Consider the following 20362-nt stretch of genomic DNA (forward strand, 5'->3'; position numbering starts at 1 on the left):
GCTGCACAACCCTTCTCTGTTCCACTTTCCTGCAGCAAACCATGCGGAAACACTGACATCAGGAGGCAAAGTTGATGCGCCATTCCTCACATCAGTGTTTTTAAAGGAACTGAGTCAGGATTCAAATGCAGTTTGAAGAAAGATTAGACTTCCTGTCCAAAGCTAAGAGCTATTTTTCCTTCCAGAGCCATTTTGATGTGGGCAAGGTGAACAAAATTATTCTTCATGCTGGTATGTTAGATTATACTGCACAGTTGCTTGGGAAAAAAAATAAAAATCACATCTGCGCTGTGAAGAGGATCAATTTTTAAATGGGGGTCCCGAGACACTACAGTGACACGTACGCAGTAAAAACGATCTCGCCATCCATTTCAAGTCTGACAACTGAACTCAGCCTTGTGGATGTCCCTGCCATCTCTGAACTCATTTTTTAAGTACAAAATGCCGCTAGATTTTCCCACTCTGTCCTGCTCCCTGCAGAGGTGTTATATGTCTACAAAATGACTGCCAAAGGCTGGGGGTCAATACAATACTTCTTCTATGATTTGTGGGAGTTGTCGCAGGCAGTGCACAGTGTAAAAGAGTACAGCGGGGTCTCTGTAGACATCATTATATTGATCTATACTCCATACATGTGTCATCGCAGTGATCAACGATGGCAGTAAGACAAAGCCTATTGGCCCAATCAAGACTGAACAAAGATGTCGCCCATCTGCACTATGATTCAGCTGTCTTCTCGAACTCATACCTATTCATAATTCTGCTGTTCAACATTAGCCATCCATCATCGGGGAGCTTGACAACCTGTGTGATTTATTCAGTCTCAGCCATGAAGTGGATATTGCACAGTCTGGACAGAACAAGCCTAAGGGATCTTTCCCAACAGGGTAGCTTTACATCCATCTACTCGTGTGTGTGTGTGTGTGTGTGTGTGTGTGTGCGTGTGCGTGTGTGTGCATGTGTGCTGGCTCTACAGCTGTATCCGTCAGCAGAAACATGTAAGCGTGCTGACGCAGGGGATAAAAAGGCATACACCAACGCAGTCACACTGACAGGAAGCTGTGCAGTGTGCCGATGCGAGATCAATACAGCGACAAATAAATCAACAGGACCTTAGGGCCCTCATACCTGATCTTTGGGTTAAGTGGGAAATGGGTGTAATTAGAGCAGAATGCTCTCGTACACATTTTGAATTCAATATGCAGGAGTACAAGAGCATATTAGCATAAAAGGAAGACTGTAAAAGGTCATCGGTTTGTTGTCTCAGCTGTCCTTGGGGGTCATTTTGCATCCCTCCTAATAAACACGTTAAATACAACTGTGACAGGATGACATTAGATAAAGCATTTTTCTAACAGAAAATAAAACTGATGTTGCTGTGGTTAAAAAGGGCAAGAAATCAAACTGTTTCCTTATAGCCTCGATCCTGCCAATCAATAACAACATGTTTCCTTGACTGGATAACTCCTACATCGACATAATGTAGCCAGTCAACTAAAGAAATGTCACCTACTGGCTTTTCTAAATTCCAGTTCAGATAGAGGTTTGTTCTGGTTATCCGCAGCAGCTTGAACTCTTAACAATGCCACTATTTGCTTCTTTTATAGTCAGACTAGGTACATCTACAGTTTGGTCTTTTCTGCAGACAGGCACACACTGGCTCACTGAAGGGAAGGTATCATAGAAAGGATGACAAGAGAGTTGAGCTGATGAATGATCATCATCACCTGTTCAAAATCAACTACCAGTGACAAGCCAAACACTTGAGCATTCTGTAGCTCCAGCAGCATACAGTAACTCACCCCTGCAGCTCCTTGACAGACATGGAGATCTTGAGGTTATGTCCCAAAACATGGAGGGCGGTGAGGATGTCAGCCCACTGGACCATCTCTCCCAGGGGGCCCCCCTTCAGCACTTTAGGGCTGAAAACATCTCCAGACTCCTCTGTCAGGAAGCCCACATGGACCAGGATCTGAAGGAGGAAAGAGACATATTGTGGCAGAGAGTTAAAAATAAAAGTCTGCCGAGAAGCTCCACCACAGAGCTCCACTTGAGAAGAATATTGACAGCAAGAAATACCCTGGTCCTAAGTATGAAGCCAGTGCAGAGGCTCATAGAGACTTTAAATTCCACTAAAGGCTACTTATTATGTATATCAGTCACTAACAATCACGATGTAAAGGTTTTATCATAACATGAGTTTTAATTCTATAGTTTTGCCCATCATTATTATTTGTAATGAAAACATTGTAGTCACCAAGATAATTAACGAGATCTGGGAATCTAGAGGCTTACATTTTACTAATAATTGTACAGAACAACTGTGTGTGCATGCAAGGTGAACTAAAAAGTTGGTCCATAAACTGACCTGTGGAAGGTGTTTGTAACTGATGATTGGGTAACAAATTAACCTTTTACCTTGTCTTAATTTTTCTTCCAAATCATTTGGCTAACCTGGGTGTTCATAATGTGTACGATCATCTCACTGCTCGAGCTGTAATCAACTGTAATTATCCCTTAATGTGGTTCCCTTAATTGTTCCTTAAAGTTCAAAGGTAAGGTTAAAAAAACATGAATAAGTTTAATTTAATAAATCATTGACAAACATTAATTAAACTTCTCCCAATACAATTTACCAATTGTGAATAATGTTATGCTGCTAATCAGGCCTTGCTCAGTTACTCTATTTCACAGTTTAACATTTTACAAAGTGGCAGATCTGAACTCAACCATAACACTATTAAAAAATGTGTTTTTCCAGTTGGATAATAAGCCTGTAAACATCTGGGCATTCTTCAGCATCTACCACAATGTACATCTATTAAAGCAACATACTTGACAGACAACATGTCTCGCTGGTGATGCAGTATTTTATATACACATAATGGACAATGTGTATATTATAAAGCACATTTTACTAATCTGATTTACATTATATTACTAATATGTGTGTGCAACTGTGTTAAGTTAAGCTCCTTGAAAGTTAAGCTTCCGCAGTGCAAACTGTTTTAATGAGTTTGAGGATTAGAATCATTAGAATTTCAGACTCTTCCAAAAGAAAATTATGGAAACTGAAAAGTAATTCTTTGAAATCCCCGATGAATTATCCCCTCATGCTCCAATGGAATAGCATGCACAAGCAGAAATCCATCATTATGGACTTTACAGTCCAACTCATTTCACATGCACGGTATGTCTATACAGATAACTGCTGTGCCTAATTCCCAGGCACCCGATAGCAAAATCCCCCTTTGTTTTAAAACATCATATAACACGTGAAGGAATTTTCACAGTTTATATGTTACACTATGATACAACTTCACACTTACAGGATACAGTCCCATCATGCATGTCCACCTAGCAATGCGTAATCAGCGCATCCCACCGAGAAATGAGCAACATGTTGCCTTTCACAGCGGATTAGATGCAGCCATGTCCAAACGCTGCTCTGCTGAGTAATCCTGATTAACTAACGCAGCATGAACACCTCCATGCAACATACATAATGAGCTTAAGGCCAGCTGTGTGGAGTTTGGTAGGAAGTTTTGACGGTGATTGCTCCCTATGTCTGTCGTTCTCCGCTTTCATGTACATGCATGTGCATCCTGTGTTTGGACCTCCACAGCTTTGAACTGTAGAAATAATCATTAAATGCTTCCAAGAGTTTTTGAGCTCTCCTTTGCCCTCTGCAACATGCCACATTAGCTACAATGCACAAATGTATACATACTGCTACAACACATGACACATGTTATGATCCTGGAGAAGACTATCCTGAATGTTTTAAAATTCTGAATTATCTGTATGAACAGAAAGAGAAAAACCAACACTAGTCTGGAAAGCCAATATTTAATGATTTAAAATAATTCTAATATAAAGTGATGGGATGTTCTTTTGTATCATAGCTGTATACATCCAGTACAACTGCTTAAGTCATTCCACTGATGTCCAAAATGTGTGTAAAACATCGGACAATGGTGTGTATGCAGCAGAGTCAAGCTCCAGTGACACTCCAGCTGGCGTGAAAAATCCCCTGATTTAATAAGCCTGCTCTATTAACTTCTGCTTCATAAAAAAAGATAAGTGAAATTTAATTACAGTTTGGGTGGCAGATGGCTAGAGTGAGAATTCATGGCGCCAATACAATTCACTCCTTTGGCTTGGTGGCGAGTGTGGTGCTGGTGAGGGTGTATCACACAAACACTGGCAACAAAGCAGAAATGGAGACAGAAGGAGACGAATTTCACACACTGGCAGCAGCACAGGAGCGCTGCTAAATAAATATGAGAAATATCACACAGAGGCAGCAGAGCTGATTAACTGTGGATTGGATTCTATAAAACTGGCATCCACACAGACACAAGTTAATAGGGAGAGAGGTAAGAGTGCTTTACAAAGCCGGGCAACTTGCACCCATGATCTAGACTGCTGAGGAGAGATTTCACTTTCTCTGATAGACAGTAACAGAGTTCGAGTGGAGTTCAATGAAACATATCAGGAGAACACCGGAGAAGAATAGGAGTCAATCGCTGGAATGAGGAGGAAAGAGGAACTGGGGTGGGTGGTTTGCACTGTGTTTTACTGTGCAGATCCCCGCCAACACACTGTTGCATATTTGCTCACGCACTCACTTGGAAATGAAGCTGAACGGGTGGAAAAGCCACACAATGGGAAGTCAACAACAGAGGGAGTAACTCTCAAGCTAAAGCTGTGCTTTCTAATAAACTCCTGTATCACGGCCAGCTGCCTCCCCCAGGAATCTAATCACACACAAGAGAGCGGAGCTCTTTATACAGTGGACTTATGGTACTCCCAGATGGTGCGTGTGTGTGTCCGAGTGTGTGTGTGTGTGTGCGCGCTAATGGATTTTGAATTTTATTCATATTTGTTTGTGCGCATTTGTTTCACACTGACATACATCAATGAACTGAGTGTGCGTGGATGTTTATGTGTGTTCAGCGTGGATGCTCGCTCGCTCCCCACGAGCTCGGGGGATTCTCAAAAAGATGCGAAGCTCCTCTCTACTGTTAACATCTCATGGGGCTCGAACACAAAGCCCTGGCAAACCCGCTGAGACAGACTGAGCGGTATGATAACAGCGCACTCGAGCTCAAATCTCTCGCTCACCTCTGCGAGGCCCGTCTGCTGGTGTGCGTGTTCACGCACCACCCCTCAAATCAAGGTATTTTCACAGCATCCCTGTTCTGAATGTTCAGTGTGCGTGTGTGCGAGTGTGTGATTATATAACTGGGATGAGCTGTGGAAAAGGAAATCTATTGTCTTTCATGTTTTATGTAATATAAGTGTCTAAGTGTGTCTTAGTAAAATCCTTGGAAAGACCTTGGTGCGTACATATGAGAGCAGGAGAGGTAAAGTGCCTCTCAAGTATGTGTCACCACTCCATTGCTCTGCTCTGTCCCACTCTTCACTAACAGGCTAATGACAGAAGAATGCTAATGCTTCTTGCAAGATCTCGCATGTTTGCATTTGTGTGTGTGTGTGTGTGTGTGACCCTGTTCTCTCATGCACTGTGGCCCGTATGAAGGTCGCAGCTGTCCAGTGGAGAGCTACGGGTCGCAACGCAAGCTGGCACTGCCAACCATCCCCACTCTACCCTTACTTTCACCTTCTCCGTCATCCTCCTTTTACGCCTCTACAAACTACTTTCCCCTCTTTCTTTCTCCTCACGTCTTTCCTCCTTGTTGTCATATTCCACTGACCCGCTCCCCCATCCTCTGAGCTCCTAACTTTTCTACACATACGCGCATGCACGCTCACACACTCCTCACTTCACCTTCCATATCCCATTAGTCTCCTGCGCTGTCTGCACTTCATCAGTCAAAGGTCAATTAACTCTCAAGAGGGCAGACATATGCTGAAAAACACATTAAATGTGCCTGCTCAACACACACGAAGCAGGCACAGATGCACACAGTCAGTCTTTGAAGCACTTAAACTAACACCAGACGCACGGCGAGTTCACTGAAGGTTAACAGGATGAGGTCCGTGTCTTTGGATGTGTAGTATTGTCTCTGTCTATTGTAACACAGCTTAGCTGAATTGGTCTCCTTTGATGTCGTGTGAAAAGACAGCAATTTATTAAACACAAAATGTTCCATCAGCTACATTATAGTGGCTGAATGGGTTGACCCATGCTTTTCATGAAGTTTGATAATGTTACTTAAAAAAAAAGAAAAAACATGAATTCTCTCAAACGTCTAATTACTTAGAAAGGGAAGCACAAAAAGGTTGATTGTATTCATTCTGAACGCCACAACCGCTGAGGAAACGGGCACAAAATAAAATAAAAAGAAAGATTTCCTTGAATATCTAAGACAGGTTTCTACTTCATCAGTTACCGCGGCACTCTGCATACAAAATCTCTCAAACGAAAATCTCCTCTGCTTTGACTCTCACACAGTCACTATCGTGCACAGACACACACACACCTTCCCATTTCGTGTCCTTGTGTCCGCCGCTGGCAGTTAAAAAAAATCATCTTGCTTTTTTCTCTCAGTTTCCTCCACTTCTCAATCCTTTCCAACCTCGCTCCCTCCGTACTTGCCTCTCTGCTCTGCTAATTTATTCTTCTTCTGAGTAAACATCCACTCCGCTTACAATCAAAGAGAAGGCCAAACGAGGAAACAGAACTGAATCAACAGAGCCTCGTTGGAAATTGCAAAGACCGCACACTCAAGCAGAATGCTAAAATTGCTATTGCAGCAAGGGATTTTGTCAAAGACAAAGGTTAGGCGATCGCAAGGCCGTAGTCAATTCACATCAGACAATGTTTTTTTTCCGAGTCAGAGTTAATTAAATTCAAACAGTGTTCTCCTTCTCAATGTTAAAGTGAGTGCTTTTTTTAAAGTTGAACTGAAAACGAGTCTTCCTCTGAGGAAATTTGCCTGGTGCAGATGGAGATTTCATTTCAGAATAAAATGCATGAGATTGATATCCAATTAGCAGCCACGCGCGCACAGCCCCACACAGACGAACAGAGAGCACACAAATGCGCACATGTTTATGTCCAGCTCTAATTATTATGACAAACGGCTTTTGACAGCCAAGGCGAACACTTACAAATACCGGGACATCTGCCGTTGCGATAGCGGCAGCACGCTGTAAAGCATACACGCTGCTCAAGCAGCCACAGAGCCATGATGGAGGATAACAAATCCTTCCGTGCTCTACAAGAAAGGAGAACATCAATCTTGGTGACAGAGGACTATTTCCACCCTTGTTAACTTATTTTAGAGAGAGACGGGGGCAGAGAGAAACATTTTGGGAGAAGAGGCAGACTGTGTGCTCAATCTGCCTTCTCACATTAACTCATTCATTTATCACTATTTTCTGAGCTAAGAGATTATAAGTCGACTCAGAGCAGGGTGAGACATGTAAGGAGGCTTCACAAAGCTAAGATGTGGTGTGTTGAAAGGTTACACGCAGCAAAAAAAAAGTTTCCAAGACTCCTGAAGTTTTAATTACACGTTGCTTTCGTTGACATTTGCAAAAGTAAGCCTTTGAATTACACCCTTGGTTTTATATTATTAACCAGTTTTTAATATAATACCCACCTTGGTCTTCCAGTCTTTGCTCATCTCAGCGGGGCCTCACGACTCCCCTCTCCACCTCCATCAATCCTTTCCTAATCCATATTCTACTGTACCTTCCCCACCATCATCCACCCCCCTCTTGTTCCTCCTTTCCCATCTCATTCTTCTCCCTCTGGCACTGACACACACTTGGCATTTCATCATAATCCCAATCATTCGTCATCATCAGTCCTACCTCCTTTCCCCCTTTCATTTCTTCTCCCTCATCCGTCCTCACATGTCTTTCTTCCTTTCTCTCACACTTCGTATATGGCTAGAAGCGGGAAGTAGCTAAGTCCAGTGCCAACCGAAATGAGGTTTGACAATTTAACACTGTGACACAGCAGTAAATTCTCATTCAATGGTATACCGCTTTGATGAAGCATTTTCAACAGGTACTAGACAGTTACACACCATTTACAGAAGAAGAATGCAGATGTTTGTGATGGATGGCAGCCTATCATTACCTCCTCTATAATTTTTCTCCTACCATCATTCAAACTGAAAACCCTCAAGAGGCATCTGAAAAAGGCTTTTTATGGCCAACCACCTGAGTGGAAAACAGTGTTTCTGGTGCGTAGCGTCTCTGAATCTCAAGACTTTTAGCTAACCTTGAGATATCCATTACTGTAAGATCATTTGTGGACCGAGTCTTGTACACTCTCATGCTGAAGATGGTATGATCTGGCGCTATAAGCTGAGCTGTGTGTGTTGTACTCCCCTTCCATTCTACCCCCAATGTACATTTTCTTACGTACACTATCACTGTTATGCATTGCTGTGCGTTGAAACATGATCTTTTTGTTATTGCCAAGTTATTACAGAACTCATCCTCCATCATCAATCAGTTTTCATCTCCCCCCATTCTCTCACCTTCTTCTGGTCCCTCCACCGTTGCTCCAGCTTGGCATCCAGACGGTTGGCGGCTGTTGCCCACTGCTGTGCGAGGCGGCGGATCCTGCGCTTCATGAAGCTGAGGGACTCCTTTCCTGTCCCGACCTGGTCCAGCAGTACAGAGAGGTCCGTGCGGAAGGCAGCCTGGGTAGGAGACGGATGCAAAGTAAAAGGAGAGATGGAAACATGAAAAGAAAGTATGAGAAGTTGGACATCAGGCAGAAAAAGCACTAAGTTGTTTTAAATTTTGCAATTTGACCAGCAATATGGGTGCTAGCGTCACTGGGTCAACCACTTCAACCACCAGAGGGTCCAGACTGAAATATCAACTATTGGACGGATTTCCATGAATTTTGGTGCAGAGCTTAATGCTGCAGCAGTGGATGAAAATACTCTCTTTGGTGATCCTGACTGTTCCTCTGTCCAAAGCTGCGGCTTATCTTTCAAACGGTTTGGTTTTCTCATCGAGCTGTTAGCATGGCTGGAGACTCTCATAAGTAAGGGAAGATGTGAAAGAGGAGTATGCCGTCTGCAGAGCATCAGCTGATGTAACCTGTGCATGAAAATCTTTCTCTCGAGTGTGATGGTAATTCTGTATTTTATGCAAATGCAGGAAAACATTTACTGGTAGATTTTTCAAAGACTAAACAATTTTGCAACATGATGCAATATTTGCCTTGACAAGTCTAATGCTTTAGACAAGCATTTCAAAGAGAGCCCCGTTCACTGTGCTGTTTGTTTTGCTATTTTGAGGCTGCTTTTAGTTTCTCCTGTCAAAGGAAAGTATGGTAAGAATTTACAACAGCATGCATTTTCTAACTAATGCTCCAAACAATCAAGACTTTGCTCCTTTGAGAACAACCTTGGCTCAGACCTGTGTGTGTGCAAAATACAGGAAGACTGTAATCCCTCAGTAAATAAGGGTCACAAGGTAAGATGGCGCTATCTGTCTTTATTTACACTGACATTCTGTTTTACCTCCTGAAAATTACCCTGCTGCTGAAACCATACACACAAAGATATAATGCACATACATCACTTTAACAACTACTTCATTCATATGTCATCATTGCTTTGTGTACCCAAACAAACACTGTAAAAAGCTGACCAAGCCACTGTAAATGCCAACAACACCAAACACTGTATGTGCAGTGAAGAGTCTTGTTATCACTGCACAGGTTTGCCCCAGAGGGCTCCTTCACCTGTATTGTGCCACCGATGTGAGTAACAAAGCAGTACATCCAAAAATAAAGACATCAGACTTGCACTCACTAATTCATGAATATATCCAAGTCACAAACGTTAAGGAGAAAAACAGAGAGCTGGATACTGTGTGTGTATGTCTGTTGTTGTGGGTATGACCCTGCAGACTGTTCACGCTATGTTAGTGTGTATTTGTTTGTCTGTGTAAGGAATTAATGCATGAAAATTTCTGCTGCTCCGTGACCTCAAAGTCAAAACTAGAGGCCAGGGGATAACGATGAGGGGAGTCAGGCCTGTTTTAATTAGTGGAAAGTGAAGAGGGTAAGATGAAAGTTAACTATTATGTAGTCATGAGGGTGGACTGTTCGCTCTCCAGTGAATGAACAGCATCTTTTGAGCAAAAGGGCTGTGAGCACTCTTATTTTCTCTGTTTTGATTAGTGCTGTGGACATGTGACTGACAGACAACTTGACAACCACTATTAATCACTCTCTTCAGTTTTAATTTTCTGTCTTTGTTGTTATTAAAGCCTGTCTAAAACTGGGAATATAAAACGCAACAATTTGGGAGAAATAATAGAGGTTTTGTTTTGTAAAAATCATAATTATGACACAGCCACGTCTTACTTGTCGGTTCCAGCGGATGACTGAAAACAATATTGCTTGTCTGAGGTTTTTTTTCCCTCTCATACTGAACATTCTCTTTTCTCCTCCTTTGAGTCTCGATCCATTACGGGACTGAAGAGTTTTCATTTTTCACAAAAACAAGCAATTAACAATTAAGGTGGCCGTGTCACCAGCACAGAAAAGCTTAAAAATAAAGGGTTTATAAGAAGGGTGAGTATGTACATGTTATTAGCATGTTTTATTGATGTAATGAGATAAGAACCATGATTCTATTTGACTTCAAACTACGCATTGGTCAACAATTAAACACCTGTAGATTTTCTTAGCATGACTGCCGTGAAAAAAAGTCCACAGCTATACGGCTTTCACAAATCATCTGCAGTGGCAAAAAGGGAATAGTGCTTACAGTCTTACTTGAATACATGACAGCTAAATGAAACAAATGTGAAGAGGGTGAAATATAGGAAAGGCTACTCCTAATAACAAGCTGAACTCTTCGGCCCTCATGTCTACCCTGGCACTATTTCATGAATTTCCAGAGGAACTGTTGCCCTTATTTCCCATTAATTTGTACCACTGTAGTATTTCAACATAACCTCTGTGAACTGAGCCTGCTAGCAGCCTGCTAATTCATTTATTTTCAATTTCTCCGCTGTAACAGGAAATAGAGCAGATTTGTGACACGCTGTGTTTCTGTGAACTTAATAAACAGAAAATCTAAGTGTCAGTGTATAACACACATTATTATAATACACATTATTATGGTACCTACAGGAGACTGTACTGTCCATAACATTGTATGAAGCTTAGTGAACACCACATTTAGAACGATTTCAACTACTTTTCCAGGACGGAAAGCTTGGAATGAATATCTCTTGGTTACTCAGACTGAGCTGTGTAGACAATACTCCCACACCCTGCATCTGCTCTTTCTCATTAGGACAGAAGTGCTTTACCTCTATTGTACCATTTGGGCTGTGCATACTGTTTACATGGTTGTTTCAGCATTAAGCCATTTATCATTTAATAATACTTATTGATCTATGTATGTTTAAATAATTAACTTAATACTTTCAAGAGGTCGTAACATTATGTGTTGGCATTATTATGTTTATGTGCATAAGTACAGTGAGTAGTGATATTAGTTGCTGCTTTCATGGTGCATGTAAGCAGCATTGTTAGTTGCTACGGTGGCCAGCCAAGCATTATCACTATGTTTACCGTGCATCCATCATTTTGCTTCCACCCGCTGTGCATGTGTAGATCTGTATTTATGTTCATTGTAACATCTTATTTAGCTGGTGTCTGTTTTTGCTGTGCATGTTTGTGAGTACTCCCCTCACCTGTCTCTTAGGGGCCTTTGCCAGCTGTGCATGCTGGGTGGGGGGGCTGCTGTGGTTCCTCCAGGCCAGCGGGGGGCAGAACCACTCCACCTCGCTCAGGTAGATGAGGAAGGAGCAGTCCGAACCGTCGACACCGTAGAAGGCATAGCAAGGGTCCGATGTCCAACGTGCACGCATCCACTGGATGGTACACAGAGAACATGTGCATTAAATGCAATTTATATTCCCATGATAATAAAAATCTGAAGAACAGCAGGTCAGAAGGGAATATGAATTTTCCATAACAGTGGTTCCAAAACCCCAAAAACATGTGTTAAAGCATCCTAAAACTTGATGTTTACTGTGGATGTGACACCCTTGTTAACCCCACCACCACCTCGTTTACACCTGCCGTACCAGCATGTTCAAAATGAAAATAACAGAATGAAACACTCACATCTACTTTCCCTGGACACTCTGGAAAGTGGGGGTCTCTTGGTACTTCACATTGGTTCAACGTCCCATCTCTTACTGCTGAAAAGGTAAAGTGAATAGAGTTCAGTAATAAAGCATCAGTTCATTTCTTGTAGGCTGGATACCTTCTAGGAAAAGGCCAGCGACAAACAAGGATCCACTCCCATTTTCAAATATCACGCTAGACCAATATTTTCCTCTTGGAGGTGAAATACAAGTCGCGAGCCTTTGCTTTACCAACAGTCGCTGCCTCATTAGTCTATAGGCTCGTCGGCTTAGCTCACTTAATACAGACAGCTTTTAATATGAATATTTATCCTCCAGTGAGGAAAACCATTCCAACTGCAATCAACCAGTGTAATAATATTTATCAGGTCATTGAGTAGCATATGGTGCATGTGAAAGTCTCTTTAAAATTCAGGTTTTATATCCTAAACCAAACCATTTGGACTAAATGACTACAGACATGAACTTCTTTGACCCACAGGCTCACCCCTCAGAACCTCCAGGTTACGGCGACGCTCACATCAATGGCTTTTCTCCACTCAACATTAGATGGTGATACTCACTTTCCCCATCATCATTACCATCATCACTTGCAGCGTATGCCGCGTCTGTGCCATCGGTGGCCATAAATCTCTGTGGTTTCCCCTTTGCGGCATCACATCATATCGGCTCTACTGCAGTGCACACTATTCACTGGGCTCTGACAAAGCGGCACAGCCTGTCTCCCCCTGCTGCCAACCATCCCAGGGTTATGCTAGCAAGCACGTCTGCTCACTTAGGCAACACTCACTGCATTAATTGCTCCACTGACTTAGTTAACTGCCTCTCTGCTGCTGATGTGAGGAAAAGCATCGAAGAGAGTGACGGAGAGAGAGAGAGAGAACTGGAATGATATCGTCTGAGAAGACAAGGAACGCAGCTTCAATTTCAATTTCTCAGTCCCCCCCTTTCTCTCTCTGGACCAACAAATTTGCCTTCTCTCTAGGTTGCGTCTGTTTCCATTTGCCTAATGAAAAAGAGACATTTCTCCACATAAGTCTTCCCTGGGGCTTCTCACCATCGACTGAAAACACACACACTAAGAAACACACTGCTTACAAATATGATTACAATACCAGCCACTGTAGCAACAATTGGAAATGTGGTCAACTAGCTTGATAAAAACTTGACTCCTGTCCCTGCAAGACAGCACATAAAAGCCTCATCAGGGCTTGAGGGGAAGGAAATTCTAATCACGTCCTGCCTCTCTCTACTGTCGTTCCCTCTCGCACACGCCTGACCACGAGATAAATAAACCGCCACTGAGCCGTATGATAATAAAGTCTGCCGGCAGTGTTTCAATTCATCTGTGATTAGAGAAAACAGCAGTGTTTTCATTCTGCCGTGTGCCGTTGTCCCTGCAGATGCAGCGGGGAAAAGGAGATGTGCAGTGATGCTCATTTATTCTCTTGCAAAGAATTGGGCAATTACCCTCAAGAGAAAAAGTGAGAGAGGAGAATAAGGAGGAAAAAATGATCATAATGGTGGTTATATTGTTTTTGTGTGTGTGTGTGTGAGAGAGAGAGTGCATGTACAGAACTGTCTCAAGCTTCGTTTTATTTAGGTTTTGATTAAAAATGTGCAAGAGCCACACAACAGAAAACAACAGGGCTGGCCGGAAGCAATAAAGCCAAGATGAGATACACAGAGTTGACCACAGTGTCCTGCCTGCACCACGGTGCTTCCAAGATGACTTGATTACTAACATTTATCTTCTTACCTTCCCTAAAAATACTGTGAAATGAATCTTCTATCAAACTCTAAATTCCTCCTGGTTGTGACTTCAAGCTGAAGACAAAGCTCGAGGAAATGATGCAAGTTTTACATGAGATGCTATGCAGCTCTCGGAGTTTCAGATTTCAGATTTGCTGTAATCGCACCAAGCTTTGCCTTTCTTACAGTAAAGTGCTTTTCTGTGGAGAACTGAAACCATCACCTGTGTATTTTGGCAAGATGTCGGACGTGATTTGTGCCAGAGGAAAAAAATCTGCTAGATTTCCTCACTTAAACAAGCGTGTGAGTGTGTTTGACGTGTTTGTCTCTCTCTCTCTCTCACTCTGCATGTGTGTGTCTGCAGATCTGTTTGTTGTGTCCGTCCTCTGTTCTGTTGTAACAGCAGCATTTGAAGTTTCAGTCCAACACAAGCTGACAGCTGTGCCTGAGTCCAGCTGCGCTTCAAGTTGAACATTACTGAAGAATTACGCTTAATGCAGCTTTTTTTTTACTGTTTTGTTTACCTTTCTACCCACACCTGTTCTAGAATGGGAAAACGGATAGAAGCCAGTACACTGGCAACATAAACTTATGATCTGCATTTCTTAACACCGTGCAACAGTTCAACCCTGTGATTTGTCGCTCTCTGCTTCTTAGCAACCTGTAATCAGAGTTGTGAATGTACATGTGTCTGAGATGAGTGGATTGGATGAGATAGTTTGGTGTCGTGTACGTAGGTTTGTGTAATTTACTTTCCTTTTAACCTAATTGTGCTGTATATCTTCACGTAAACTTCATGGATACATAAAGGAAAGTAAAAACAAGAGGGTAAAGGCATTTCACGCTATTAATGATGATGTTTGCTACTGTACCTCTTCCTTGCACCATACTGTTTTGCAATATCTGCTCCACCTTGATGGCCATGTTGGAGACATTCTGAGCTATAGCTTGGATCTTCTCCACCAGGCCGGCTGGCTGAAACCTGCACACACATAACAACACAAAAATGCGTAAGTAATGAGTAAAGAAGGGATGAAGGCACGTGGAATGAGAGTTACCCTCACACTGTTTATAGTGATAAATATTATATTTATAAATATATATTTAAAATAAAGCGCCTCAGACAAAAAGCATGTCCCATTGCATTAAGTAGACCGCTAATCCCACACTGACACCCAAAACATCTATAAATATCTCTCATCGCTCAGTCTTGTCTTACGATGGTGTCAGCTGCTCCTCAGTCCCTTCCCTCCTGCTTCCTCCCTCACTTCAATCACAGGCTATTCTCTCTCCTCTTCAGTTATTCCCAGCTTTTATGTTTCATTCTTGTTTCTACTTTTTATTTTCTGTCTTGCTCTTTCTCCCACTCTTCTCCCTTGCCTGCCTTTCTCTGCTTTCCCTCCCTCCATTTTTACATCTCAACAGATGTAAAAGTGTTGGTGGGAGATGCAAATGGTTAGACACTTGGTTGGAGCGTGAAATAGAAAAAGACCTGTGCTGTTAATACCACTTCCTCTGTAGGGCGAGAGACTTCCCATTCACATAATAAGATGTGCGGGGAATGTGTGTGTATTTGTTGTGTGAATGCATTTGCATCGATTTGTGTGCTTGTTGTAGTTCTGCATATTTCCAAAGCATCTCACTGCATGATTGCACATCACGCAAAGCCAAGCCTGCGTAACCACACACGCTCATACTGCTGTGCCCATTATGTCCATTTAAATGACTTGATTTCAGTGTGGATTGTGTGTGTGTGTGCGTGTGTGTGTGTGTGTGTGTGTGTGTGAGTGAGTGAGTGCGTGTGTGCGCCTTCCTGTCTCTCTGTATTGTCTAATCAGCAGATGGGATTAACCCTCATTAAAGCCAGAGGCTTAAATGCAGCATAATAACACATCAGAGATGATGATCAGAATTATTGATTATGTGTGTGTGTGTGTGTGTACAGGATGGAATGCAAGGCTGCTTGACTAACTAAATGTCAACAGCAGCTGCATGAAAATGAACTAAAATAAAACAGGAGGCAGCCATAAAAGTCACAGAAAGTCTTAACACTCCATTAACGGCTTTGTAAGTGTCACTTGTAAACATCGCTAAATGTGTTTGTGCCCTGTTTAATATGTTTACTGCAATAGAGAAGCCATTATTCTCCACTTGTGTATATTTCAGGGGCAACAGCTGCGTCCAAAACATTCTACAAATTTGAAGAAATGTGACGTTATAACATAATGTCCAGAATTTCTGAATTTTTACATAAACATACATTATCTCTGTATATTTGCCTTCCTGGTCTGGACTCAACTAATCCATTTTCATTAATCAAACCCATACGGAAATATTACATGGTTTGACTTTTGTTCATTTAGGCACCCATTATCCAAAACTAACTGACAGCTAACAGTAACTAACTAAATATATTTCTGACATTAAAGCCATCTTTTAATTAAATGTTTTGTGGAAAAGGTGACATGAGCAAACATACCAATTCAATATTTTATGATTTTATATATTTATTCATAATTTAACTGACATCTCTCAGTGGATGTCTGTGCACCACCTGAAGCTCAGCCTTCACAAGACCCAGCAGCTCTTCCCTCCAGGGAAGTCGTCTCCCTTCCGTGACCTCTCCATTAACATTAAGAACTCTGTGGTGTCTCTGGCTCAGACTGTAAGGAACCCAGGTGGGACGCTGGATGACCAACGGTCCTTTGCTGCCAACACTGCTGCAACAACACATTCCTGCAAATTCGTGCACCACAACATCAGGAAGATACGTCTATTCCTCGGCCAGAAGGAGACGCAGGTTCTTTTCCAGGCTGTTGGCATCTCTCGCCGTGCAATGGGTACAGCTCTTCCTGGGAGATCCCAAGGCGTGTCCAGGCCAAAATGGGAAACATTATCCTTCCAGCATGTTTTGTCTGCTGCATGGTCTCCTCCCAATTGGACGAGCCAATGACGACCCTCCAGAATTCATCAGGATGTATCACCAATCCACTGTCATCTTACCCACACTCTTGAACAAGACCACAAGATACATGAACTCTTTTGCTTGGTGCAATGACCCTCTCCAAACCCTGAAGTGGGCAGTATGTGGGCACTGTTTTACGGCAGAGTAGACTTTGAGGTGCTGATCATCATCCCTGTCGCTTCCCTCTCGTCTACAAACGATTCAGCGTTTTCCGTAAGTGAGCCCATACCTGGAATATAATTCTAGGTAGGAATATACGAGTTGCACCTTTTGACTCAATAATCACACAATGCGTTGTGTGATTATTTCATCGATTTCAGGATTTAACCTGCATTCTGCACCACCCACGAGCTGGAAAAAAAAAACTGGGAACATTTTCATTTTTGTCAGTTTGGTTATTTAGTGCGACAAATGGCATTCCTCTCAGCTGCTTAGTGTAGAAGCAGGTGAGAGCAATGTCTTGGTGTGAAAGCACTTCGAAACAGAGTTATCTAAATAAAAAGCATATGACAGAACTAATTACAATTTCACTGCGTACACGTTAGTGAAAGTCATTATCTTCATATTGTTTTATATTGAGAACCAATATTTTGCTATAAAGTTATGTTAAAACATTACTATTGTTACATGGAGCATTACACAACAGTACCCAGCTGAACAGGGATAACAGCTGCCATTGGTCCTATCCTAAAATATCCTTTCCAAATATATTGCAAACAAAAATTGCAATATATTTGGCCTGAAGGACAAAACCTTTGCTTGGTAGGCTGGGTTACCCCTGTTACTGTAAAGCTCTCTTTGGGGGGCTTGACTGTGACTGTGCAAGGTGGCCTCTATAAGACTTGACCCTCTAATCTTGCCTCTAATGTCTGCTACAATGTGATCTCATCCCAAGAGATGGACACACAGAGAAGGAGAAAAGAAAAGAGCCATAGTGGGAGAGACTGGGGCAGAGAAAGGGAAGAGGGCTGCGAAATGAGATACAAAGAGGGCAAGACACAAAGACAGACAAAGATACATGCAGCTGGAGAGCAGAGACAAAACTGGAGTAAAAGCAGGCAGAAAATGAAGGGAAGATCAACAACACAGCGAACAGAGCAAGAGTACCAGGGGTCTCTTTGTATTAAGAAAGAGAGCTCATAAAATGAAGAGATCCTCTGTGCCTTCGTGTGGAATCCAACAAACAGCTTCACTGAAACATTAAACAATGATTATGATCAAAGAATAAAGGGATATGCATATTTGATGGCCCACTGTTGTGCGCTACGATGAAAATTCCTCCTGTTTGATGAATGTAGACAGTTGGCTCTTTTACAAATGAGGGAAACAAAACAGAAACGAGGAAGAGCAAAGAGACGACAAAATGGGAGGAAAGTATAAGGGGAGAAGAACTGACAAGAGGGAATCCACTGACGGATGCCAAGCAGAAGTAGAACGCCCTGGAAAGAAGTAGCTGAAAGAGGAGCGGGAAGAGAAAATCAGCGGTAACAACAGGGAGTGTTTCTAAGGATACAATGTGTTCTCATGTTCTTCTTATTTCTCCCTCCTGCCCCCTCTATCTAATGAACTCATCATCTTAAGGGAAGAGGACAGTTCTGGCAGCATCTCATCAACCAAAGCTGTTCAGGGCGAGACGCATGTGACAAGGTGTCAGCATGTGGGTTTGAGCGTTTGGCTGACGTCCGTTTGTCCCAACTATCTCCACCCCCGTGTCGTGCTGTTGAAAACATCACACTTAACAGCTCTTATTCCGCTGCTTCTTCACAAATGTTCGCGCACAAACACACACTTCTCACTTCACATAAAGTGGTATAGAAAATTAGGTTTGAGCAGCGTTGTTTATTCCTCCCACTGATCTATGCACAGAGGAACTGAAAAACAACAACGGAAATGAAAGAAGAATTTAAGAGTCTCCTTTGCTGGCAGCTTTTAGCAAAGCTGCAGTATGACATCGACTTGAGTGCCGTGGAAAAGAAGGCCTCCTGGGATAAAGGTTGTTACTGACGGAGCTTAGATGGGTGCTTAAGGGAGGAGAAATAGGTAAAGCCAAGCCAAAGCAGTGATCTTCAGAGAGAGTACGCCTAAGGGGAGACTTACCAATCTCCCCTCTCATCCGCTGCACAGTAAAACGGAGTGAATCAACCGCACATCCTTTTCCCCTCCCTCATCTCCCTCTCTCATTTTCCCAGGCTCTTTGCTGTCCCTCTCCCTCCCTCCCTTCCTCCCTTGTTATTTTCCCTCCGTTTTCTGCTCTAACGAGTGGCTGCCCCGTGGGTGAATCGCAGGCTGGGGCCTCAGACATCAAGTCCCATTCGCCGCTACACGGGAGTGTGTCAGCACCAATGAAGCTCACGCGGAGATGAGACTCCCGCCCAGTGTGTGTGTGTGTGTGTGTGTGTGTGTGTGTGTGTGTTTCTGTGAATGTGTGCCAGGCTGGCCTGGATTTGGGATATGTTTTTATAAAGCTCTCTCTTCCCATTTGCTCCTACCCCGCTGGCAAAAATCACACTTTACCACGTCACTCATACCCAACTACCTTTCTCACACACTCTCTCACCCTGTGCGTATGTGCGAGCGCGAAACGAAGAGAAATTGTAGTAAGAAAATATAGCCAAAAGAGACAGAGGGCAAGAAAGGAAAGGCAGAGAGAGTAAAGGTTAGTAAGAGACAGAGAGATGGAGGCAGGAAGAGAGTGGAAATGCGTGATGGAATGAAAATCATTGGTCTAAAGAGAGACTTAGGTCATCTCTGTTTGTGTGTGTGTGTGTGTCCATTAATCCTACAGGCTATGTCCTCGGCCAGGGGTCTGTGCCCTGGTCTGACGCCCAGACTGGTTTTAACAAGTGTTACCTCAAATGAACTAATACAGAGACACACGTGCATGATGCACAGAAACTGGTGCGCGCGCACACACACACACACACACACACACACACACACACACACACACACACACTAAACAAATTTTACTCTCCGTCTTCAGCAGGGAGCCATCAAAGGGACTTCATCAAGACAAGAAGTGTGAGTATGTTTGTGCGTGTGTGTGTATGTTTTTGTATGTGCACACCAGTTTCTTCAGTCAATATCCTTTTCATTTTGCTTCCTGAATCAAAAATTTCACTATTATAGCAGCTTCGCTCCAAGGATTCATTCAGTCCAAACCAAACAATGCTGTGAAATAGATTTTTTTTCTTTTTTTCCCATTTGCAGTGTGTTCTGACTTTGATTTCGTATTGTTCACAGAGCACTTCAGTCGAAGAGAACAACTTTCAAGGAGAACTCATTTAAGAATTAAACAAAGAGAGGTGAACTCCTTGTAGCAGAAATCTGTGTGCCAATCTCTGAGCATGGAGGAAGATTTGCTCATGTTTGGTCTCTGTGGGGAGTTTGATGTTTGCTGCTTACAAACCATCAAAATATTTTATGGCTTGCATCAATTTGTATAAACATGCATTTTGGATAGGCCTGGAAATGCAATTCTTGTTTACAAGTCATGCATTTTCAGCTCTTATTTCCAAAGCTTGGATT

The 20362-nt window shown here is 42.6% G+C and overlaps 1 protein-coding gene across 1 annotated transcript in view; it reads right to left on the reverse strand.

Moving 5' to 3' along the window:
- Positions 1–20362, reverse strand: part of LOC121604556 (alpha-1,6-mannosylglycoprotein 6-beta-N-acetylglucosaminyltransferase B-like) — a 111284-nt gene that overhangs the window by 47819 nt on the left and 43103 nt on the right. The window contains exons 4-8 of the mRNA XM_041934106.1: positions 14742–14851; positions 12095–12171; positions 11659–11838; positions 8466–8630; positions 1803–1972 (exon numbers count right to left, since the gene is read on the reverse strand). Of these exons, the coding sequence (XP_041790040.1) occupies positions 1803–1972; positions 8466–8630; positions 11659–11838; positions 12095–12171; positions 14742–14851 (702 nt within the window). The remainder of the gene's footprint in view (positions 1–1802; positions 1973–8465; positions 8631–11658; positions 11839–12094; positions 12172–14741; positions 14852–20362) is intronic.

This window comes from Chelmon rostratus, chromosome 3 (genome assembly GCF_017976325.1).
Source record: "Chelmon rostratus isolate fCheRos1 chromosome 3, fCheRos1.pri, whole genome shotgun sequence".
In the NCBI taxonomy this organism is placed as follows: domain Eukaryota; kingdom Metazoa; phylum Chordata; class Actinopteri; order Chaetodontiformes; family Chaetodontidae; genus Chelmon; species Chelmon rostratus.